The sequence below is a fragment of the Myotis myotis genome, unplaced genomic scaffold (assembly GCF_014108235.1).
Source record: "Myotis myotis isolate mMyoMyo1 unplaced genomic scaffold, mMyoMyo1.p scaffold_m19_p_12, whole genome shotgun sequence".
Taxonomy (NCBI): Eukaryota; Metazoa; Chordata; class Mammalia; order Chiroptera; family Vespertilionidae; genus Myotis; species Myotis myotis.
In genome coordinates this window covers 37,511,075-37,537,474 of record NW_023416316.1, presented here as the reverse complement: position 1 = coordinate 37,537,474, position 26,400 = coordinate 37,511,075, and the positions used below count along the sequence as shown (strand labels likewise).

Here is a 26,400-nt window from a genome sequence, read left to right as displayed (position 1 = left end):
TTTGTGATGGACACACGTAACTTGTCTCATCTATAGAGAGTGGCCCTTTCAGTGGGTGTCGGGGAGCTGGTAAGCCATCACCCCTGACTGGCTCAAATTGAAATAGAACCAACGCAAGTGATGAGTGGTGACAGAGGTCTCAATGGGCCCCTTGACGGACCCAGTGCTCCTGTCTTGTTTCATAAGAAGCTGTGTGTGTGTCATGGTTAGTCTCATGGGTTCTGGGGGGCAGATCTTGTCTGAATCCTGCTGTGCCGATTACTGGCTGTGAAACATGGGCAAAGAACTAAGTCCTCCTGGGTCCCAGGTTCCTCATCTGTAATGATGTCATGTACACGATGCCAACCAACTTCCCAAGACTGTTATGAGGATTAAATGAGAAGGTTTAGACACAGTGTCTCACTCACAGAAAGTGGCTATTATTGTTATTATTATTGGCATTCTTGTCATCATTCTCCTTTTTCTTTTTAAACATCATATCAGAGCAAAGTTAAAATATCAGAGTGGGCCATGGTTCATGGGTTGGCATTTTGGGGCTACTTTTTCTGACACAACGTGGAGAGAGATCACTCTCCTAACACCATTCTGGGGGAAAATAACATCATCTTGGCTCCTCTTGGCTGCAGACATTGGCAAACCCATGCAAATCGCAGCTCTCCTCTGAAATTGTTCACATTTCCAGGTCTAACAATTTACAGTGAATCTCTAAGGAGCTTTTTGTTTAAAATAAGTAACTTGGAAGAATGAGAGGGAGGCATCATCACCTGAGTCATCTTGTTGACAATGTCTGCCACACAGATCATCTTGACATTTAGTTTTCAAGTGGTTCTTAGCCAACTTAAAGAGGTGTAGACTTCGTGCCAGGCAAGGGAGGGGCGGGTAGTGTAAGAGCATTTGTTTGAGTTCATTTTTAGTTTGAGTTCATTTTTAGTTTTGGTTAAAGAATAATTCAATGATTATAACGTAGTGGGGAAAAAATGGGTTTAGGAGCTGTTCTAAATCCCAGCTCTGCACGGTCTCATTGGTAACCTCGGACACTGTGCTTAGCCTTTTAAACCTCAGTTGTTACCTTTTGTAACCTTTTATTTTGTTGAGAGGATTGGAGACTATCCAGGTGGCGTACCTGGGACTGACATTGTGGCTCTTGGTGAGCAAGTTGACTGGCACTGGCGGTGGCATTGCTCTCCTGTCTCGGGGGGTCAGGCTTACTGATGGACGGGGTAGGATGGCACAGGCCAGGAGACCAGTACAGTCTAAATTCCATACTTAGGTGGGTCAGATCCTAACCGGGTGGAGGTCCTTTGGCCAGAACACAAACAAGTCAGGGTTCTAAGAATTCCTTCTATCCCAGTGTTTTTCTTTCCCTTGGTGTTTTTACCCCAAGACCAGGAATATTTACACTACTTGACTAATGTGCTTGAGAACTTTGATAATGTTCTTGGAACACTCTTCCTGACATTATCTCAGTGTTCTTCAATATTTTCAACACACCTTGAGATAAAAGCAATAAAATAAAACTTGGATGTAGAACGCAGCTGGAAATAAGGATGCCAGGAGTGGGAGGAGGAATGTGCGGGCAGCACAAGCCCACCTACGACTCTGCCTTCTCCAACCCCAGGGTCAGTGCTGCGTTTGCACCTGGGATGCTTGCTCCTCGATACTGGATGGTTACTAGGTGTGTGCGCGTTTTTGTATAACCGAGGCATCAAGCCCACGAATGCCGATGTGTGACTAAGCGCAGGAGAATTTCGGTTTGCTGAGTGCCATTATTAACTCATGGTTCATGGCACCTTCACGTATTAAGTCCTCACTGCTTATCTACTGTATATGTGTAATAAGGCTCCTTCCCTGTAGGCCTATATTCCAGATCAACAGTTTGTTGTCAAATTTTAGAAAGCCTAAAGTTTGTTTCAAATGGAACCTTGTCTCTTCTTGCCAGTATGTGTGTGTGGGGGTGGGGGGGGGGGGGGTGGGGGTGGGGGGTCATTATCCATATTGGTTCAATTCCACTTAAATGCCAAACATCGAGTATTAGACTCTGTAATGGTGGTCAAAAGGCAGGCCTGAGAAGAGGAAGACCGTTTTTTTTAAGCACAAAAAATAAATTGTAACCTCTCTTGGATTCAAGTTCCTCGTTTGTAAAATGAAATAGAATCTAGCTGCTAGATGATTTCTAAGATCTCTGCCCAAAAGGCAAAGAATCTGTGGAGAGGCTGCTGCCTGGAGCATGCCATAGGCCTTTCTCACAGGCTTATTGGTGACTATTTGCCAAGACTATTTTCCCTTAAGTGTGTGAAGCAAAGACTAATGGTGTAGAAAGCTAGCTAGCCATTTGCTTTTCAGCTGAGACCCACTTAGGAGGAAATTCTTGGGAAAAACAATGTTCTGAACTCTGCCACTGCCACCCAAGGGCACAGCAGCAATGTGGTTTGCTGTTAGGAAGTAGACACCATCATGTGAGCTATGGAGGGCACATTAAAGGGACAGCAGAGGGTGGATGCAAGGTACGCCAGTATAGAAACAGGGATCTGGTCTCTGCCCTCAGAGGGTTCTCCCTGTGGATGCCAGGTGGGCTGCTCTTCGCTCTAATCCCCTGTGTCAGCCAGAGCATCTAGAACAGTGGTTCTCAACCTTGGCTGCACATTAGAATCACCTGGGAATCTTTTTAAAATCCTGATTTCTGGGCCTCATCCTCCAGAAATTGTTTCTTTGTTACTAATGTTGTGGCCCCACCCCATAACAAACAGAATTTCCAGAGGATGAGGCCCAGAAATCAGGATTTTAAAAAGATTCCCAGGTGATTCTAATGTGCAGCCAAGGTTGAGAACCCCTGATCTAGAAGTTACTCCAAGGTTAATGCTTCAGGTGCCTATCAGCAGGTGCCGAGGCACAGCTGCGAAGGGCGATGTTTCTTCACCCTGGATGTATGTCAGAGAAAGGAGAAATCTCTGCAGAAGTGCTTAATGGAAGTCAGGCTCAGCAGGTGGGTTCCTGGCTGGGAACTGGCCAAAATGCCTAGCGGAGATTGCTGACAGTGTAGACTGGGAAACAAAAACTGACAATTTCATCCTATTCGGAAGGGAATGGGATAGACAGAGAGTGGAAAATGACATCATGGTTGTCACCTGCAATGCTTCCCTTGAAAATGGCTTTTTAATAACTACTTACAAATAGGATATTATTGGCTACATTACTCAGAAAGAGCGACTCCCTATCCCACATGGGAATGTGTTCTTGGAAAAAAAAAATCTTGCCATAGAAATAGTTGTTTTTGTGATTTTAAATCAGTTGCACATGGACCCACCCATGTTTGAATCTACATTGTGTCCTTTGGCCATGCCAATAATCATGTGACAAATTAGCCCCCAAAGTGGTGGGGAGATTGAAAAGGAACTGTTTTCTACCTAATAACTACCACTGCTCTGCACTTTGGCTCACAACACGATGAGGTAGGCAGTACTGAGATAAGGCAGGCCATTCGGTCAGGTTCCGTAATAGGTGTTGCTTCCTAGAATGAAATCTAGAGCCATCTAGCTTTGTCTCTGCTGTTTCTACCCAATAAACACTGTGAAACTATTCACCACTCTAAGATGTCTTTACATAAAGGAAAAATAGTTCTGCCTCTGCATGGCCTTTGGTCCTGTCCATCTGAGTGACAGTTGGTCTCGGCAAACAGAGAGACTCCAGGAGGAAGGAGGCAATTCATTTTCTCTTGTTTTACTGCAAATACAAGGTGGTAGCTTTTAGCCAGAGCCTGGAAGCATCTTTGATGCGCTTTCGATGCACAGCATTCACCAGTACTCCTTTAAGATTAGGGTTCCTGTTTTCTGTATTGTTGACCCACTTCACACAACACAGTGTAGAGAGGTTAAGAGCGTGCTGATGCTTCCAAAGGGTTACAGGATAGAACATTTTAGAGCAAAAAGGGACCAAGGGCAGTCGTCTGTCACTAAGATATTTGCCCATGTTAGAATAACTCCACCCACTGGGCTGTGAGCACCTGGAGGTCAGGGACCACTCTTTTTAAAACTAAGGCTGCCAGCTGTTGACTAAATTGTCTTCCCTACTCCCCAAGTCAGAGGCAAGTTGATGGATTTGCTGATAAAATTCCAATGCCTGGCATCCAATAGGAGCTCAAAGGTGTGTTGAATCTAACTGATCTGAAAGCTTAGCAAGCACCACCTATATCGAGTAGGTGTTGAGGTCAGTCTCGGGAACAGAGGCCACTTGATGCACGGTCTTAAATGCCAGTTTGTTACAAAGTCCTGCTATATGCTTCATGCGCTAACAGGCAAGTTAATTCATTTAGCAAATACTTACCAGCACATCTCTTGTCAGCCAGGTAATCTGCCAAAAGTTAGGGACCCCAATATAGAAAACAGAGTCTCTTCCTTCTAGGAATGTACTAGTATGCTTTCCTGGAGAAGCCTGACAATAGATAGTTAAAATGCTTTTAGTAAATAATGGTTGTGGTAGAATTAAGCACAGGATGCGCAGGAAGCACCACAGAAGGAAAGAAACCCTCAGTGAGAAGGTGCTAGGATAAAAGAATTTACCTACTGAGGTCCCCTGGCATGACCACCGAAAATGAAAGAAATGAGGACCAGACTTTATAAAATCCAGCAGGGAAATTATTAGGGATTTCAGTAAGCGAGATATGAGGAAATGAGGGTCTGAGTTAAGGTTATTGCTGTGGAAGTGCTGAAATGTGGTCAGATCTGATCCATCTCACAGAGAAAGACCAATTCCCTTGTCAATGGGAGGAACCATCTGATATGGTTTGCGGAATTGTCTTGTAACCTTCTTTATTATGAGCTTATTTAATTATAGTATTACTCGAGGCCCGGTGCATGACATTTGTGCACTGGGAGATGGGGGTGGGGATGTTCCCTCAGCCCGGCCTGTGCCCTCTCGCAGTCTGGGGCTCTTGCAGTCCAGGACCCCTTGATCTTTACCACCCGTGGGCAGCGGAGGTGGGAGAGGCTCCTACCACCACTGCTGTGCTCACCAGCTGTGAGCCCAGCTTCTGGCTGAGCGGCGCACTGACCACCAGGGGGCAGCTCTTGCGTTGAGCATTGGCCCCCTGGCGTCAGTACGTGTCATAACGACCGGTCATTCTGCCGTTCAGTCAATTTGCATATTAGCCTTTTATTATATAGGATAGACATTGCCTACTGCCTTTTCTCAACGTGACTTTGGTAAACTCTAAGACATCTGTAGTTCTTAGAATTCTTCTGTGGAGGGTCTGGAAATCCACCCGCATGGGGAAGCATCATGGCAGACTTCAGTGGAATGCTGGCATTAACATAGCTTTCCTGGCTTTTCAATCCTCAACCCAAGGCTCCTGCTGATTACTCCATAAGAAAGAAAAAAAAAAGTTGGAAAGTTTATTGGCACAAAACAAATAATGAAAAAAAAATCTTAAAAACAGGTATAATTTTTAAAAAAATAATCTAGATGTCAGTTCTCAGAGGTTAATACTAATTGTCTTAATACTAAACAAAAAGTAGGTCTAAAAATGACAGACTCAGTAGAACTTAACCACATAGTTATCTCAAAACCTTTGAGTTTATCTTTTCTGGGTTGAAGCAGGACACTTTATTCAAGAGATAGCCTACTTTGGAGGGCAGGGAGGAGGGGCCAGGAACATGGACTGACATTACATCTTACAACCTCTGGGATGTAATCACTGATCTGGCCAACCCCCATATGTTATCGCAGGGGGAATTGAAAGCTGGATAGCAGAGATTTCCTGATTTCTAGTCTAGTGTTCAAAACTTCTGCCTTCAGTGTCACACTCTGGTCTATTGGGCCTAACCTCAAGCCTGAAGCTCTTGGGCTAATGAAAGACGTAAGCTTTTTGGGGCATAGTTTGGCATGCCAACACATCACCGTGGTTGCAAGGTGGATTTCCTTGTGTCGGGACCTGCTAAGTAGTTGACATGAATCAGCTCATTTACTCTTCAGATTCAATTATCTTCCCCATTTGACGTTCAGAGGTTGGCCTGCTTTTCAGTGGATGAGCAAGAATTCCCAAACACACGTTCTGGGGACTCCAGAAACCAACTTTTAATCAGTAACCATCATGTCTTTCTTTATCTCATCTTGTCAATTCATTCTAACTCAGAGCAGCTGGGTAACTAAGGATCTTGGCTACGATGAGTCAGGTTTTTTTGTTTTGTTTTGTTTTGTTTTTAATTTGGGAAATTTTCAGGCCTTGAACTTTATGTGCTCTTAAATTATAAGTTAGAAGGTTGCCTTGAGGGAAAAAGGATTTCTATCATCACTGCCAAGTCTGTACTAAAAATCCTTTTCCCTGATTCAGATTTTATTTTTCACTCATCAGACAATTCTCCTGCCATTCATAGACCCAGTCTCTTAACCCATTTAAAGGTGCTTTCAGCTGAGTAATTGAGAAACTCCATAAAATTCCTGGAAAAAACCTCCAGTGTTAATGCCATTTTCTAGCCTACTTTTTCCCTCCTTCTCTCACTTTTCTCCCAATAAAGCATCTGGTATAGTGAAATGATCAGCTCTGACTAATCTCCAGGCACAGAAATGTTTGATGTGGAGAAAAAAGATGTGCTCCCCAACCCACTTCATCAACCGAGAAGATATTTTAGAGGCCAGCTCCTGTGCTCCATAGAAAGAAACATGGGCATGGATATCCTTGACCAGGATTCTAGTTCCACGTCCCTTACCGTCTGTGACTTAATCAAGTCACTTAACCTCAGTGTGCCTCCGACTCTCCCCACTGATGATAAAAACTGGCCTTTCCATGGGACAGTTTGGTGGCATTAAAGAAACAATAGGTAGATTTTATTTTGCACAAACCATGAAAAAAAATAGTTGTATTTTTAAATGGTTACAACCAGTGCTTTTTGGAAATCAAAGTGCCAGAAAATCCCACCATCACCTATGGATTTATTCCGTGGCTCAGCAACAATGACTTCATTGGTCGATCCTAAGCCTAACCCCAGAGGCTCCTATCTGACAATGACATAAGATTATTTCCCCCTCTCTCCAGAGACAGAACTCCTGAGCTGCTACAGCTTGCTTTTCTGCTCTCTCTTACCTGTTTGGGTCTTAAAAATCACAGCTGGACTACCGATTATTCCTTTACTGGAAGAGTAGTTAATTCAGTCCTTCATTCTGTAAATTCTTACTGGGTGCCTGCTCTGGGCAAGGCACCGCGTGGCTGCTGTGGGGACCAGAGAAAGTGGAGATGTGGCCCACGCCCTCCTACACGGCCTCTTCATGAAAGTGGGGCGTCATCTTCCAACTCTCTCTAGCCTGTCGTTTGCTTTCACCCTCCCTCACCCGGATTTTGAGCAGCTAAGTGATATCCTGAAGGAAATCTGTAAGGCGTGTACTCGGCAGGTGTTGCCATACTGACGGCCCTTTCTGGAGTAGCCAGGACTCAGGAGGGTGGCCGGGGACAGTGGTCCAGGCCGGCTCTCCGTCCGTGCTGAGCCCCGGTGTGCGGAGTGGAGCTCCGTGGAGGGGGTCGGGCGCACGGAGAGAACTGCTGACAGCCCGCTGGTGCGGCAGATGCATCCCATTTCCATGAGCGTTGACACAAGGGACTCCAGGGCAAGCCGCCCGAAACACACAGCATGAACGAAGGGAGCTTGATGGGGCAGAGAGGCAGGCTCAGGGTCTTCCACTGAGAATGTGTCAGATTCCATGACAGTGATGAACACGTGTTTTCTCCCTCCTTCCTCGAGCCTTGGCCCCACACTCCTGTGATTGACTGTGGAGGGTATGAATGAGGAGTCAGGGAGAGGAGGCCAGCAGGGTGAGTTGGCTGGCACTCATGTGGGTGAGGGTGACATGAAGACCGCCCGGGAGCCGGGAGCCGGGAGCCAGGAGCCTCGCGCTGCCCTCCCGGAGGGCCAGCCAGGTCCCAGCCGGGCTCTCTTTTTCTTCATCCCCTGGTCCAGGCTCCTTGGCCCTCTGACCTGCAGGTTTTGTCAAGGACCACCTTGCAGGAAGCCTGAGGTGGTTTCTGAGGTGAAAGAACAGCCCTGAAATTGAGGAAACATTTGGTTTGCTTCGGGCAACTGGATTTAGGTGAGAAAATGCCACCCCCTTTGCCGGCGGCCCAGGGAGTTTGGACAGGATTTTTTTCCTGAGGCTGAAGGCTATGTTTCTCCCCCAACCCTGACCAAAGTAGGTATTTGCTAAAGATTTCTAAGAGCTGCCACATTTCCAGTGTTTTTGTTGCAAAACACCCCTCCCCTCCCCGCCAAGTGTAAGGTTAGAGTTCAGGAAAAACGGGAATATAATGGAAAAGCAAGACAGAGACCCTCTCCAAAGGCCAACCTTTCTCAGTTCCCTCCACTACTCCTTCCCACCAGTGACTTCACACAACTAACTTACGGCTTTTGTGATAGTTTTAGGTTTAAAAATGGAGCTTAGCCACAAAAGTATGTAGAATGCACGTATTGCATTTGCCCCCAAAGTTGCACATTTATCTTCTAGCAACAGAGGAAGAACAGACATGGATTTTTAACCCAGTCCCATTTGATTCATAGAGCTTCAGCTCGCCAGCGTAACAATTGGTAGTGTCTTGATTTCCCAGATTTGGAATCTTGACAATGAAGAGATTTAAAGGGGCTGGAAAGATTAAAAAAGGGACGCTGCGAGAGGATTGAGAATGCCTCTCACTGAAAAGAGAATGAAATGGGTGAAATGGGAATTTCAGGTATCCAATTCTAAATTTATGTCTTCACCTACCCCTCAGATTTTCCATTCTGATCAAAATCATAGCAGTAGGGTCCATGGAAGTTTTGAAACAAAAGTGATTGCCATGTATGTTTAAGTGGCTAGAAGAATAAGACAGTATGTGCAGCGCAGCTGAGAGAGTCACCAGGGAAGAGTGTTTCTCCCCAAATGCACCTGACTTTCATATTCATTGCTTGTGAGCCATGGAACTAAGCAGTGTGTTAGATTAAGAAGCAAGATGCTGACATACTTTTAATATTTAGTAGATCACCCATGTCCACTGCTTGGAGAAATAATGAGAATGTTTGCCCTTTCCTTTGCCAGCATTTGCCTCTTTTTATATTAATCTCAGTTGAATAGAACAATTTCTCCACTCTGCATAAAATAATGCCTGTCTTTGTAGTCGCTTGCTATACAACTTGAGGGCATCCAATTTTTTGCAGCTACAAATCTGGGACTCTCTCAAATGATGTCTACACAGAGTTGCAAGATTGGTCCAAGAGAACCAAAATCTGTTAAGTGATTAATACATTGTTTTAAGGGAAAATGGTCATTCTTTCAGATATCTAAAACTTCAACTATGCTAAGGGCAGAGGGAGATCTAATTTATATTTATTTGGAAAATATTGAATGGATTTTATTAATTTCATTGCCTTGGCTTTCAAATTGCTTAGGGGGTGATTATTCAAAAGACAAATACATCTAGAATGAAGTCATGCCATTGTGTTTTTCATGCAGTGAAAATCTTGACCCTAGAGTGAAGCTGGAGGGAATTATGTGCTATCCTAATTTAATCCCTGCATTAAGATTGCATTTAACCAAAAGTGTGAGTTTAACCCCAGGTGGCATTCAGGCAGTAGAATTAGTTTTAGATACTTTAGAATTCCATTTTCTTTTTATACTTTTAATCAATCAAAATTGTTTTCAAATTTCCTCTCAATTCTTAAATTGTTCTAAAGTTTAAAATAGAGGAACCTATAATCCAAGTTAGAAAATGCAAGATTCTTTGATGTAATCTTACCATTGAGCAAGTATCTAATGAGTTTATATCACCGGCTTTTCCTTTCAATGCCCTGGTCTATGTGCTGAGTGCATTTGTGCTTACGCATGTGCAAATGAGTACACACACACACACACACACACACACACACACAGACATACTTTTTTAAAACAAAAGTTGAATTATGTTTTACCCACTGGAAGTCACTTTTGCATGACTAGGAATAGAGAGCTATATTTTTTTTTTCCAGAGGACAAATTAAACTTGTCTCAAAAGACAAATCTATCACATTTGAGACAAATATAAAATGTATCTTGTCTTCAAGGGTTTTAAAAAAGTTTGGGGAGTGACAATGGGAAAATGAACCTTAAATCTTTTGAGATTATCTTTCTTAGAAAGATAAAGGAAAAGCACACAAAGAAATTATCGAGAGACAGGAAAAAACCCAAAATGATTGTTTATGGGTGTTATTACTAGTGGCCAGGATGGACAAAGTCTTAAATTTAAACGTTTAAAAATAAGTTTGTCTTAAAATATGCCCAAACATTTTTTTTCTTATGAGTTTAGCAATTTTCCCCACTTAGATTTGATTTGGTTTCCAGTCATTTATTGGCTCTTTATATTTTTAAAACTTTTTTAAAATATTTATTTTAGAGAGAGGAAGGGAGAGGGTGAGAGAGATACAAACATCAGTAATGAGAGAGAATCATCAATTGGCTGCCTCCTGCATGCCCCCTACTGAGGATATAGCTGGAGACCCAGGCATGTGCCCTGACTGGGATCCAACAGTGACCTCCTGATTCATGGGTTGATGCTCAGCCACTGAGCCATACTGGCTGGGTTCCTTGCTCTTTATATTCCTCACTCCATATCTGCTTTAAAAATCATACTTCTTCTGCTGTATGCTTTGATTATGGGCTAGTTTGGAGATGCTCTTTGTCAGCCTGGAGAATGTAGTACTGAGCTCTGTGGAATTCTTTGACTTTATTTAATCATAGGCCCTTGCAGTTTATGAGATGAACACTGGCATCTGCAGCAATATTCCAGGTTCTTGTCCTGTGTCAACAACTACTTCATCCTTCTGTGTTTATCCATTTTAATAGTATATTCCGTCTTTTGTTCGTTCTGAGGTTTAGACTGGTAAGGTAGAGGAAATGGCCCAATCTCAAAGGATAAAAATTTGTGCAGCAATAGGTTTAAAGTGTGCGTGCGTGTGTGTGTGTGTGTGTGGGGGGGGGGGGGTCAAACTGAGAAGGGTCCCGTGATACATTAAAAATATGGAATTATACGTAGAATGAACACATCCTTCAGTTATACATCTGTTGCCAGTAATATAATCATCCGTGTGCTACCATCTTTCTGTTGTTGAAATACAAAATATTGCATTATGCTCAGTAGGATTGAGCATCTACCTCTTTTTGCATTCTCTCCTATTTAAAATTGTCTCTTTTTTTAACAGCTAGAAAACTTAGACATGCCTACTAAATGTACTAATGTAATGTAAAAATCTTGTCCATTCATCTATACCTATTTATTGTGGGTCTACTACCAAGCTTTGTCCTTGGTACTAGGAATACGAAAGCCTGGTTTCTTTCCTTCAGGAAGTAGGAGGAAGTATGCAATTAGAGTACAAGGTAGTAAGTCCTGCAGGAATCTGAACTTGTTTAGTACATTATATTTTGTGCTTCACAACAATAAAGCCATTTTGCAGATGAGACTATAGAATGCCAAGACTTATGTGATTTGCCCAAAGTGGCCAGGCTAGTGATTGGTGGTATTCTACCAAGAACACATGCTTTCCCATTTCATTATTCTGCACTGCCTATCTATGGCACAGTCTAGCCAGGCTCAACCCCTCTGCACATATAAAGAGCACACTCTAAATATTTTTACATATAACTCTAGAAAGAACTACAGTTGCCCCCTTTTAAAAACATGTATTGAATTTATTGGGGTGATATTGGGTCACAGAATTATATAGGTTTCAGCTGTACAATTCTGTAATCCATCATCTGTATGTTGTATTGTGTGTTCACCACCCAAAGTCAAGTCTCCTTCCATCAGCATTTATTGCCCCTTTACCCTCTTCTTACATAAAGGGCCTTGTGGGTAGGGAATACATTTTACTGCATTTAATTTGATGTAACCATTTATTTTTCCCTTTTATGTGTCATCTTATTAGAAGTGGGGGAAAAACAGGCAACAAATTAGGAAATTAAAGTTTTAGAAGCATGCAGAGAATAGTGGCATAGTTTAAGGGGAGAAATATGACTTTAATTCTCTGAAAGTAAGTAATACGGTTAGAACAATAATGCCATGGTTCTTTCACTAAACAAAATAGCTGAAGATTAAATTGATGACACATTTTTAAAATTTTGGTTCTCTTGGAGAAAGCCAACTAATTATAAAATTTTATGGCAGTTTAAGCTTTTCACTTTGGCGTGTATTGTCTTCTAATTTACTGTTCTGAACGTACATGTGGTATTTATTTCTAAGCTTTTCTTTTCAGTGACCTTTCAAAAATTATATGATTTCTTATATTCCTGATGAGGTGACTGTCTGATATAAGCCTCTGATGTGTGCGGTCATTAAATAGGATTCAGAGTGTCCATCTCAAGCAAATTGAGTAAAAATTCTGCATCATAAAAAATAGTGCCCATTTTGTTCCCAAGTAGCTATCTAAAATAAGCAGAATTCAAACAGTTGTGGTTTTATTTCTTTAAAAAGGGTGACTCAAATAACACTGCCAGTGTTTATTAACTCACTAATTACCAGTTTCTAGATGGAGCAAGATGTTGAAAGAATACTCTCATCTCAATACATACTCTTGTTAGGTTCTCTGAACCTTTCACCAATTAACTTTGATTTTTTTGGCCAGAATTTTAGAAAACTTTGGGCTATATTGGCTTCAGATTTTAGGGCTTAGGAGCAGATCTTAGGGCTTGATACTTAATTGTATTCATGGTCCTTTTTTTCTTCTATAACAAAAAGTGCATGGCCGTTATACACTGAAATTGTACTTTTTCAAAATCAAGGACTACTCTACTTTGTTTTTAGAGAAGAAAATAGAGAAATCTCTTCATGTTCTTTCCCCCCATTTTGTCAAAGCTAATAAAAAATATGAAACGGGGAATCTCATATGTTTTATTTTCTGGCAATAGCCTCATTCAAATCACAAAAGGAGTAATATAATTTACTACCTTCCTTTCCAAATATTAATCTTGCTTCTTCACAGAATGACTGAAGATCATTTATCAACTGGAGCGCCTACCCCACCTCTATTGCATTGCACACGAACTTTTTATTCCTGATCAAATCAGAGAAGAGACTATGTGGATAAATGCTCAAAGCTGGATCAAAGAGACGAGAGAGCATGGTTAGTCTGTCTTCTCTCATTTTACAGCTAAAAGAGGACCACAAAGCTTATAGGGTCACACAGTTGCCTGGTAGCAAATCCAAGATTTTCAACCAAGTTCCCCGAAGTCCACCCACTTTTTGTTATTTATGCATTTTTTCTCAATAATTATGTTAGAATATGATATAGAACCATCTGTGACATTTTTATACAGTGTCTTTCTCATTATTGCTTTTTTAAAAAATACGCAATCTAGGCATTTAGTCACATTTGACATCATTGGATTATATGATAGTAGTCAACTGATTTAGGTTGGCACCCTTCTTGTATACTATGTTCTTATATATATTTTGGGTCAGTTTTTTTGTCTTCCTATCCCATTCCATTGGTGTATCTGTAGATATTCACTAACAGAATATATTTTAATCATTAGCTTTGATATATTTTAATATCTAAAAGGCTTATTCCTCCTCACTATGGGACACATTTTCCAAGTGACACCATATTTTTTTTTTAAATTTCAGCTTTGCTGAGGCATAATTGACATATAAAGTTGTAAGACATTTAAAGTATACATCATGGTAATTTGATATATACACACATACACTCATGAAAAAATTCCCCCATCTACTTAATTAGCATATTCATCACCTCACATATTTATCTTGTGTGTGCATGTTAGAACACATTTTTTTTTGTTGGTTCGTTAATCCTCACCTGAGGATATTTTTTCCATTGATTTTTAGAGAGTGGAAGGAAGGGGGAGAGACAGAGAGAAACATCAATGTGAGAGAGATGCATCTATTGGTTGCTTTCTGCACGCCCCCCAACAGGAGCCTGGAATTGAGCATACAGCCAAGGTACCTGCCCTTAACTGGAATCGAACCCTTGACCCTTCAGTCTGTGGGCCGACGCTCTAACTCTGGGCGAAACCAGCTAGGGTGAGAACATATTTGTTTTACTCCTGGCCAACTTCCATTATATAATACAGTGTTATCAATTGTAGTCACCATGTTACACATTAGATCCTCAGAACTTACTCATCTTACTGCTGGAAGTTTGTACCCTTTTACCAGCCTCTCCCTGTGTCCCCTCCCCCCCTCCCCACTCCCCCAGCCCCTGGCTACCACTTTTCCATTCTCTATTTCCATGAGTTTGACTTTTTTTAAGTTTCCACATGTGATACCATGCAGTCTTTATCTTTCATACGATATCATGAGAGAGATATCATGTATATTCACATGATTGCATTTTCCCTATTGCTGACAAGTTGCCTTCCCCAGGTATATAGCATCAGAAAGCTGGCAAATCTCAAAATAATGAATTACGAGTTCAGCTGAGATTGTGGGGGTAGATCTCATAATTATCAACAAATGTGTTTTTCTTGACAAGTGAAATCTGATGAAAGAGAACATCTTTAGCAAAGATTCTGAAGAGGAGAATGCCCAATGTTCACTTGGACTGTGTAGGGAGGAGGGAGAGCTCTGTGGGTAGAGGGAGGGAATGTCCTTAAAACCATGTAGTGCACGTCTGCTGAAATTAACAGAGGATAGACTGAAGATTTCAAGCTCCTGTGGTTTTTATACTATATAGAAAATAGCACTCACAGAAGTTAAACCAGTGAGGGAAAGCACACTGTTTTTCTATTCTCCTGGGCTGACCATAGTTTTATGAAAATGAATTTCTAAGTGTCTTTTCTTTGCATTGGGCTTCTTGGAAAGAAATGAAATCTGTACAATGCATTACTCCTGAGCTTTTTCTGAAAGGGCTCAAGGACAGACATATGGATACTAGTTTAGAAATATAAATATGGTCTTTCCAGACATAGAAATCTTCCGATCCAAGAGGTGCTGTTCCCGCTTTCCAAAAATTGTAGGGCTATATCTGCATACTCATAAAGCACCAAGGCAAAATACATGGTATCTGATTCTAAAATAATCCCCACTGTACTTTTCTTGAGCATCGCAGCCCTGTGATCAGACAGAGTCAAATCTAGATGCCAAGTCACTATACCACCTTCTAGCCACCAAGCCCTGTAAATAAGCATTTTTGTTTGTTAAAATTACAGAAGGGATGCTATTTGGTAAGATATTTTGTTCTATTTTCGTACATATAGTTCATCTAGGAAAATGACTTTCTCTTGGTTTTCTCACATACTTATACCATTTGTCTGTGTGTAGGTGGCGGGGTGGGGTGAGGGTGGTATAGGGTGAAGTGTATTGTAGAAGCTTCATTGTGGAAAAAAATTATCCACCCCCACCTCAGTATTGACTTGTCCTTATCTCCTGTCATATCTTTATTGAGTCCGCACTGGGGGAGATTTGAGCCTTTCTGGTTTATGAACGCATATATGTTGGCAGTTTGGAATTTATGGAGGTTCTGTTAGAAAAGGCCACTGCCAATATAGATTAGTTTCAGAAGAGTTCTGTCTGCACAGATCTGCAGCCTTTTACCAAGTGTGCAAATATGAAATGCTTCATTCTTTTTGGGATAAGACTTACAGTAACCTAAGGATTGCAAATGTAATTTGCTCAACATTGTCATAAATGCTCTAATTCATACAGTAATGAGGCCTGCACCAGATGTCAGTCATGATGATAATTTCCTTTTTGTGAAGTGGGGAGTGGTGGAGTACTTGCTAAATAGTCCTTGGTAAAATGTTAAGTCCTTCAAAGGCAAAGACTATTCTTACGCATCTTCGTATTCCCAGCGCAGTGTCTGGTATGGAATTGGCATTTAATGCTTTTTTATTTTTTTTTGAATGAATACATGAGTGAATGAAACTCATACCAGAGAAAGATTGAAATCAAGAGATTAAGATGTTTCCTGGAAATAGAAAAGTATATACATGCCCATGCTTGCTGTTCCACTTTGATTGAGAAGGAAATTGATTTGTTTCCTATGTTTTTAGAAACACAGTCACTTAAAAATTATTCTCTTCATTGAAAATAAATTTATACACATTTTAATGGCACATTAATTTTGATGTAATTTCTAAAAAGCAGTCTCTTCAATTAAAGAAAGAAACAAGATGCCTATTGGCTTCACTGACAGCTATTGCCCAACAGTTTGAAGACATAACATGTAATACCTCTTATCCAGTGTGCATATGTGCCTGTGTATGTGGGGGAAAGGGGTATAGAATGATTAGGTGCTAGAGAGTCACTTGGCCTAGATTAATTAAAACATGATCAGAAAAACTTTTATTTTTCAGATATTAGTTTTTACTTATTCACTTTTTCCCTGAACTAATTTTGCTTAAATTACCCATCAGAATAGGCAAGTATGTGATGTTTAGCTGTGATCCTAATCATAGAGAGATTGGATATTTATTTAGGAGGTCATGTGATTCTGTTCACTTTATTAGTGATGTTAGGAATTCACTATTTAAATTCATCTTGCATACCAATATTCCTGTTGAATATATTTCCCAATATGAAAATCATAGAAATTTATTAGTTTGGCTTTTGGCCTTTGCTATGTTATTTACAGCTACGCATGTTGAGTTTATTGTCAGTATTTTAGTATCCCTTCTCCTTCAATAAACTTTAATCAAGTAGGCAAGAGAGGTTTTGAAATCATTACTGATTGCGTGGGTATGGAATCACAGCAGTGGACTACAAACCCCCCCCCCCCTCGGGCCCCAATTGTAATTTCTTTGTGAAGAGTAGGAATAAATGGTGGAACAGAATATTTTAGAGTATTGTGATTAAATTAGCTATGGCCAGAAGAAATGAAAAGAAAATTTAGGAACAAATGGTAGAATGCCACCAGGGCTGATACTGCATTTGGGGTGCTCCATTCAAAATGGAACATGCTTATTTTTATGTTGATATAATGATTACCTCTTTTAAAAAATACCTTTCTTCATACCTCTACCATTTAGATTATAATCCTGTATTAAACTCAAAGTTCCAAGTGCTTTGTTTAAGCAAAGGTTGCAGCTAAGTATTAAGACTTTCTGAAATCTGGTGGGTTTGAATTGAATTTCAGAGCCGGAAAGGAGCCTATGGCTCCGAAAATTGAGTGACCTCTCCAGTGTTTTGCCAGAGACAGGTCTAGGGCTTTAGTTTTCCGATTCTCCAAAATAGTGCTTTTCCACCACACTACGTTGTAGAAAGACATTTTTTGAAAATTTGTGGTCCTAGAGCAGTGATGGCGAACCTATGACATGCGTGTCAGAGGTGACACGCGAACTCATTTTTTTGGTTGATTTTTCTTTGTTAAATGGCATTTAAATATATAAAATAAATATCAAAAATATAAGTCTTTGTTTTACTATGGTTGCAAATATCAAAAAATTTCTATATGTGACACGGCATCAGAGTTAAGTTAGGGTTTTTCAAAATGCTAACACGCCGAGCTCAAAAGGTTTGCCATCACTGTCCTAGAGCATTTGATCTCAGGATGAGTTTTACATTTGATGGCTAATTCCAGAACTTTTAAACAATTTTATGATAGCATAAGGGAGGGATCAGAAACTGTGGCCTGTGGGCCTGATCCGGCCTGCCACCTGGGTTGGTATATAAAGTTTTATTGAGAACACAGTCACTCCCAAACATTCATATATTGCTTATGGCGCTACAATATCAGAATGAATAGTTGCAATAGAGATCATATGACCTGCAAAGCCTAAAATATTTATTATCTGGACCTTTATAGAAAAAGTTTGCTGACCTTTAGATAAGGTAAGGATGAAAAAACTGACACTATCAATTCGCAATAAATTGTGAATTGGAGCTGCTTTCTGAAAAGACGAAAAGGTTAGCATATTAGTGAGAGATATGAATGATCTGTCACAAAAGGCAAAAAAAAAGCCTAACCTGCATATAATAGCGTAGAACTAGATGCTTAGAGCATCTCTGAGTCCCTGAACTCAGAGATCTTAGTTGCCAGAATGAAGCCTATAACTTAAACAGAATTGACTCAAGAGGGTACATGCTTCCGACCTTCATTTATGTTGTGCTAACCCGATGGAACTGGCCACTCACCAGATGTTCTTCTTCTTGGCAGGTGGAGTGGATCCAACAGCAAGTGGTGAAAAAACGGACCAAGAGGGATTATGACTTCAGTCATGCCCAGTCTACTTACTTCAATGATCCCAAGTGGCCAAGCATGTGGTATATGGTAAGCTCGCCTGGCCTGCACCTGTGTCCTCCAGTTTCGTGTTGTGCAGGGAGCCTCCACTGGGACTTGGAGGACAGAGAAACAATGTGCAGGGGCTTTGTCCTGTTTCAAGAAGTCACCATTTGAGATTGATGGCCTGTGATGGTTTCTGGATCTTTTTTGAGCTTGGCCTTTTGGTTGTAAGAAGAAAGGGAAGTGAGTTCTGATTCACAGAATTTCTGTTTGAGGGCTTACTTTGCTAGCTTTCCAAGATTGGGCTAGAGAATAGAAAAATATACTAAGATGCGGACATCCTTAAGACCTGTCAATATCGTGTTTACTTCTGATATGCTTTGATTCCACCTTTAAACCAGTCTCTTTAGAGGATACTTGGAAATCATTGAAATGACTGCTGATAAATAACAGATTCCTGACTTACGTTGTCTAATATGTGCCTTCTCATTGTAGGTAATAGTTTTTAAAACTAGACCAGGAAAAAAACTAGTTGAAAAGTAGTTGACTTATAGCTAGTTCTGTGAGTGAGGGAAACTTAACATATTGAGGAGAGTGATCTACCCATTCACTTGACATTGCCTCCTTTGAAAATATTCTTCCCTAAGAGATTAAGTTCAGGATCCCTGAGAAATTGATTAGAATGTTACTTATTCTTAATTATGAAATTCATATGTCACCAAATTGTTGCATAATCTGCAAAAGACCTTTAAATTTCCTCCCCTTTAAAGATCATAAAGATTAGGGTAGTGTATGTTCCCCTAATCAACTTTATTTTTTGTAATCTCTGTCCCCGTTTCTCCATAAATCTGTAGCACTTTGCAAACTGCCTCCTGCTTTTCTGCCTCCTTGCCTTTCATCCCTTCCACCTGGAGTGCTCTTCCTGTCCTTCCTCACCTCAGGTCAGGATTCTCCCATCCTTCAGAGCCCCCACCGCAGGCTGACTGCTCTAACTCTTCTGAGTCCTCATGTGTCATTTTTTTTTCTTCCTCTGCTCTCCTGGTCCCTCTGTTCCTGCTTAGTGGCATCCTTCACGTGGGCCTTGGTTTCCTAGTTATTAATACTTTAATCTCCTCTGTTACAGTGGAGAAGTCACTTATATACCCTCTACCTCCCCTACTCCCCCCGCGCCCCCCCCCCTCCACCCCCCCCCCCAAAAAAAAACAAAAAACTGAACCTAGCACCTTGCAGTGCTAGGAATTTGTGTTTATTTGGATACAGGTGAATGTGGTTGGTATTTCCCTTTCTTTAGTCTTACCCAGAAGTAAAAGGTTGTGGGCATATTTTAGACCCTAAACAGAATTTTACACAGAAAACTTTTTTATATGTAAAGAGAGAAAAAAGAATAGGAACCATGAAGCTAAGTTCAAAGGGAGGCGGGACTCTAAACAGCATTTAAGTAGAAATCACCAGAGGGGACAGTGAGGCACTTGACAGCCTATTAGCTCCAAGACTAAGGAAGAATGAACCACAGGGGAAAGCCTTACAGTGAGTGTTGGCAGGGGCTAAGGAGCTTGGTCTGCACTGACAAAATGATAAGAATGTAATGGGATTAAGAGAGAGGAGGAAGCACAATCCCTCTCCTCCCCTGTTTATTGGGCCAGCGGGAGGGACACCCTGCTTGCCTTCCTTTTCCTCCTGGAAGGAAGAGCCAAATTGCTGTCTGCACATGTCCCTGGATGGGGGAGTGAGGGCAGCTTTCTGGAGGCAGGGCAGGCTGGGCTCTCGTAGGATCCATGGCCAAGGCGTCAGTGCCAGAGGTGTCAGTGCCTGCAGAGCGAAATCGCTTCACACCCGGGAACCACTGCAGTATCTGTAGAAATTCTCTTTCAATAGGAGGATAGGTTCAGGGAAGAGCTTTTGTTGGGCATTTAAAATGTTGGACATTTTTCAACACATTTGGAAAATAATTCAAATAGGTAACATTCATTGAGCACTTACTGTGAGCCCGTCAATGTGCTAAACACTTTATGAGAGTCTTTTTTTTAATGCAGTGCAAGCAAGCAGAAGTGTGTGTTCATATTGGCCCTGTTATAAGAGTGGGGAACTGGGGGCTCACAGCATTTAGGTAATTTGCTTAAGATCACCTGGCCTGGAAATGGTAGAGCAGAGCTGCCGAAGCAGGCAGGTTGGTGGGAGTCCACAGGACTAACGTGACATCCTAGCCACACCCTTCTACTGTGTACAAGGCTGTCGTAAGGAAGACAGGACTCCAACCTTCCAGGAGCTTTTACCCATAGAGAAATGGCTGAAATACCAGGCAGGATAGTGTCTCCCATGGAGGGTGAATGGAGCATATTGGGGACACGCAAACTGTTTATGAGGCTTCTATTACATGGCTACTTTTCCCTTAACCCATTGAGTGCCAACCAATATCCTAGGAACTATGCTAAAATTGCCAAGGCATTTTGAGTTAAGGTTTTTACATTTTTTCCCCCCACATAAAGAGTGAACTACTAGCATCTAATAGACACTGCAGGAGAAGCGCAATAGCGCTCCCGGCACTTTTGGCGAAAGATAGGAGGAGCGCGCTTGCGCTCCCAGGCACTCTAGGGGTTAATAAAAGGGCTGGGAAGTAGGTTACACACCTCATGTTTATCTGTCAGCAGTCTGATGGAAAAGGAGCCAGAACTTCAAATCTGTATGCCTGGAGTCCATTCCCCATCGCTTCACTGACTGTGCCCATGACTGAGTCACTTCAACCCTTGTCAACTATGAGAGTATTGAGCGCTTAGGTGTGAGTTCGCTATTGCTGCATAACAAATCACAGAACTTAGATTTCAGGACAGTTATCGCACGGGCTCTGTGGGCCAGCCTTTCAGACAGGGCCCCGGGGTGATGGCTTCTGTGTCCTCTGATGTTTGGGGCTTCAGCTGGAAGCTTCAAAGCTTGATTGGAGCGGGGGGTCACTTCCAAGGTGGCCTGGTCTCCACGTGGCTGTCACCAAAGGGCTGCTTGAGTGTCCACTTGATGTCGCCCGGGCTCCCTGAGAGCAAGTGATTGAAGAGGCTGTGTTGAAAGTGATGATGCCTTGAGTGATCTAATCTCAGAGGTCACAGACAGTTACTTCTGGAATTTATATTGGTCACATGTACTAACTCTGATTCAGTGATTGAGGGGGACTGCACCAAGGGTGTGTATACTAGGAGGCAGGGGTCTTAGGAAGCTGGTTGCCACAATTACATAAAATACTACATGAGAAGACATTAGCACAGCGCCTGGCACTAGAAAACCCTCCATAAATCATCATTGCTTTTATTATTATTCTCTGACTTCCTCATTACAATACATGCTATTTCCTTTTTATCTGTTCTTTAAATTGCTATGAGGCAAAGCAGTGTGGGGTCGTATATCCAGTGGGCATTCTTCAGAGCTCCCTGGAGACCTAAGGGGGCAAGGTGCTGAGCTCCTCCTCCTACCTTTCTCTGAGCCCGGGGCCCTGCTGCAGAGGTTTTGAGGGCCACTCCAGGAGTCTTCAAGGGTCCTCTCTTGAGCTCCTTAGCCTGGTCCTGGCCTGTCATTCTGTATTTATCACAGGAGAATGGAGATTAATGAATGGCATGAAGTGGGCCTGAGTGTCTCTTTCAATTACTATAAAAACTTTGCCCCTCGCTCCTCCCCTTGGAGACTGGCGTGTGAAACCATTATGTCTAGCTTCAGGCCTGGGTAATAGATTTAGGGAAATGTGCTTTTACGAGAGTTGGTTATGGAGGTGACGGCTATGCTGGACTACTCCGCCTTCAAAGTTAGTGTTCAGGCTCCAGGTGTTGGGAGGACCCAATAATAGAGCTCACTTCTCATTGCATCGTCAAACTCATGGTCCAGCATGGTAGCCAGCACTGAAGAGTCAGGGAAGCATGATTTGTGCTTCTTAAGGAGATCAGTAAAGCAGGAGAGGAGTATATGAGGCCAATGAAAGTTTGCTGGGTAAACAAACCCCTTAAAAGTTTTTTGAGATCATGTGTATAAAACTAGCCCCCGCTCCTTTGACTTTGGGCTGTAATTTTTGCTTGCAGGTTTGCTTCTCCTGTTAAAATATCCTGAGTAGCTTTTATAACATATCCTTGAGATTCTTGAGATTCTTTGAGATTCTTTGATTTGCTATAGAGTAGGGCTCAGGCAGTGGGTTTTCTTCAGAACCCGCTGGGTAATTCTGATGCAGCCACGAATCCTGTGTAATTGGGTCCCCAGTCTGTCATGTGGTCAATGCTCAATATATGCTCATCGAATAAGTAGATGAGTAAACTGGAATAAAAGCAAGTCTTTGATCATCTCCATAGTTGAGAAAATGACACTCACATTTAATGAGTGCTTAGTATGGGTCAAGCATTTTGCCAAACTTTTACATGTATTATCATAATGAGTTAGGAACAGTCGTCTTCATTTTACAGTTGAGGAAATTAAAGCATACACAAAGTTAACTAACTTGGTCAAAGTCACAGCATTTAGCAGGGGCAGATCCTAGTATGTGAACCTAGTCACTCTGACCTCAAAGGCTAGACTTCCATCTGCTTCTCAAAACTAGCAGGCATGACAATCATTTGGAAGGAGTACTGCCTACCCCTTTTTCGTCCTCTCAGCAGAGACCTGGGAATTTGCATTTTTAACAAGTTTCCAACTGATGGCTGATGCTAGCACCTAGGGTCCCATTTGAGACTTCACTGCACTACCATACATTAAACATGAGGTCCCTGTGAACACAGCTGGCTTCCCTCTTCCCATTATCAGCTGAGGGAAGAAGGGCTTTTAAATTTATGGGACATTTTAAAGCACACTTGGTCAATTTATCTTGTTTTTATTTACCTTATACCTTTTACTTACAAAATTTTCTATCTGGGAAGCTGGCCGCTTTAATATGAGAAGATGTTATCACTTCGCACAGATTGAAAATAACCTTTGGCTTCTGTATTCTTTCAAGATGCTCCACAGACCAAGCATATCTGATAGGAAAAGTTGTGAAGATTCGGCCAAGTCTTTGGGAACTCGGTGTAATAGAGATGGTTTCAGTGGACCATTTTGACCCTCCTAGAGAAAATTCAGTTTGACTCCAGAGCCAACAAGGCTAAGTACAACGCCTCCTAGAGGGTCCAGGCATGCCGAACAAGCAAATTTAGGAGGTTAAATATTTTGAAAATTATTCTAAAATATTTCCAACATATAAAAAGTTGGAAGAATACCACAAATGCCTGTCCGTCCACCCCCATGCAAGGGAGCATACCATTATCTCTCTGTACCGTTGAAGCTGCCTGTGAGCCTTCTCCTAATAGTGTCCCCTCATCCCCTACAGAGTTAGCACAGATGCTGGATTTGAAATGCATTGTGGGAGTTCCCTTCTTGGCAGGATGCTTCTCTTGGAGGGAGAGGATAGTCAATGTAGAATAGATGAACATTTTTTGAAATCATCATAACATACATTTATAGGTGGAATTCAACACTTGTGCTATTTATTGATAAGGTGCCAAGAAGACGACCTGGAAAAGCAACATGGATGTGGGGGGAAAAAACAAATTTAATAGTAAAGCTCTTTTGCTCCTTTGGTCATGTTAATATTCATTGCTTAAAGAAACTGATGTAGCATTGTATGGTATTTCTTGTCTAACTATTAAGAACTAATGATTTTTGAGAAGTTCATAGTAAATAACTTATTTTTTGTTTCCTGCTTTCTGAAAGGCAAGCTCAATTCAAGGGAGAAAAGCAAAAAGGACTCCGGAAATCTTGCTGTTTGACTTTCAGACTCTAGTAATTAGTGTGATTGATATTCTTAAGTCATCATCTTAGTTAGCACAGTAGATTTTTTTGTGTGATGAATATTGGGTGGCCTATTTAATATGCATTATTTAAAGCCAGGGTGTAACAAATGGGCTCACTTATTGATGCACTTCCTCAGATTTCATGAAAACTCTCTGGGTGGTTTTTCTGAGGAAAAGAATAAAAAACACACACACACACACAAAAAACCCCCAAAAACCTTTGTCCATCAGCAGAGTGAAAATTAGCTGCGTGCGACTATGCATGCGGGGCATATATGCCAAAAACTATGAACTAGCTAGTATAGTAATTGCAAAAAATGATTTTAAGCCACATGGTTTTTTCTCGGCCAACTGGATGGCGTTCAGTACTCTAAGAGTTTGAGGTATTGCTGTTTCTCCGGTTGGCACACATTTACCCAATGATTTATGCTGTCATTTGACTAATAAAATCTGGTGGAGTTTGTGGCGTTATTGTCCTGGCAGCTTGGAAATCATCCTTTTAAAACACCCCATTTAGCTGTTTTAATTGAAAATGCAACATGGTGTGAATCTGCAACCATGTGGCACATCTTAGGTGCAAGCAGGAGGCCTTCTGAGAGAGGACTGACTCCAGCCAGGTGGCAAATGATTTACTGGTAAGGACTACTGGGGGTTGAGATGTGGTTCTGACGTGCCAGTATTTGCTTTGAACTAGCCCTGCGTCTTATAGAAAGTTATTTTAGCTCTCAACCTTAGCTCATCTGAAAAAATGAGGATTCTGGATTAGCTGTCTTCTTAAATTTATTCCTGCTCGAATTGCTTCTAGTTCCACATGGCAAATGAATTCCACTGGATAGTGAATCTAGAGGAGCACACGCCACCGATGGGCCCCTATCGTGACTTCCGGCTTAACCCCCTCACCTCACCCATGAGCTCCCGACTGCAGTATACCACACTCTCATTTCCTCACTACTTTAAACTCACTATGTTGCCTGTGTTGGGGGTCCTCAAGACTACCCCAAGATTTGCCGATTCATTAGGAGGACTCAACATGATTCGGCACATAGTCCTAGGCATGGCTATGATTTATTTCAATGAAAAGGATATAACACAAATCAGCAAAAAGAACAGCCACAGGCACGAAGTCCAGAGGAAATCGGGCTTCAGTTTCCAAGAGACCTCTCTCAGTGGAGTCACACAGAAAGCACTTAGTTCTGCCAGTAATGACTTGTGACAACATGTGTGAAATGTTATCTCAGGGAAGCTCATCAGGGGGGACTCAGTGCTCAGGGTCTAAGCACAGTGAGACATTCTTATGAGGGGATGGTGAGAAACCCTCCCCATATTCAAGTTTCCAGATGCCAGCCAAGGGGGCCAAACACATGCTTGGCTGAGTTGGAATAATAGCTCCTTCTTTATTAAAACGTTGTGTTCACTGAATGAATAAATTAGCACCAAGAAAAATATTCATAGTGATCATTCTAAGAAAAAGCAAACTTGAATCCTAGGTATGGTGTCCATATTTGTTTTGCAGCCTAGAAAATCCCAACTGACTCAAAGCTCCTATGAGGTAGATATTTATTCATGCATGAATACATGCATGCATTCATTCTTATTTAGCAGAGATTTCTTTTTTTTCCAGTGTTTATAATGTTCCTCACACCAAAGATAAAATAGTAAATGGCACCTTCTTTAATGACAAGTAAGTGGAGCATGTAATGGGCAGAAGTTTGGTTAATTTAAGTCAGTTTGCCCAATCAGTTGAAGGCACTGAGGGTGCCATAGCAGAACCCTAATTGGAACTTGCTGATTTACTCAAGATGATTATAATGATTTCATTGTCCCACGTGATGGTCGTGATGGAAGTCAGTATATTAGGAATAAGTTAACCTGTAATTAACTAGTCAGAGTGCTTCTAGAAGAGGCCAGTAATTAATGATCCACTTGGAAAAATGACTTCAGATAATATTCATTCTTGCCCAGTGCAAATTATTACAACCTTCATGAATTTCCTTGAGCATGGCATAACTTATTCCGTACTGGTAATTTATCTCCTCAGCTTCGCTTTCAAAGAGTAAAAATATGTGGGTAGTCTGGCCCTTTGGGCCTGACTCTAACATGATGAAGAGTCTGTTAACAGAAACAAAGTTGTTTTTATCAAGACTTCAGTCATGATTTTTCTCTAATTAGTAACTCATTTTCTTGTTGGAGAGCAGATGGCATTGACCCTTGAGCTCACTTATTCTGTGCTTGTCGTCTTAACATGTTGATTCAAGTTCTTTTTATCAAACAGTTTCTCTGAATTCCTCATTTCACCCAGTATTGGGGTGAGTTCTAGTGATCAAGGCACATGTTGGGCTTATTTTAGTTGATTTCTCTACCAATAAGTAGGGCTTTTAGTAAGTACTCAATAAAGGTTGATATGAAGTGGGGAGAGAGTCGGTCATTTAGGCTTCATCATTTTCCAAATT

At 41.5% G+C, this 26,400-nt stretch overlaps 1 protein-coding gene across 5 annotated transcripts in view; it reads left to right on the top strand.

Moving 5' to 3' along the window:
• The window catches only part of PCSK5 (proprotein convertase subtilisin/kexin type 5), a 417,746-nt gene that overhangs the window by 59,278 nt on the left and 332,068 nt on the right, over positions 1–26,400 (top strand). For all 5 annotated transcript variants that reach the window (XM_036330796.1, XM_036330795.1, XM_036330797.1 and 2 more), the window contains exon 3: positions 18,096–18,209. In XM_036330796.1, coding sequence (XP_036186689.1) covers positions 18,096–18,209 — 114 coding nt within the window. The remainder of the gene's footprint in view (positions 1–18,095; positions 18,210–26,400) is intronic.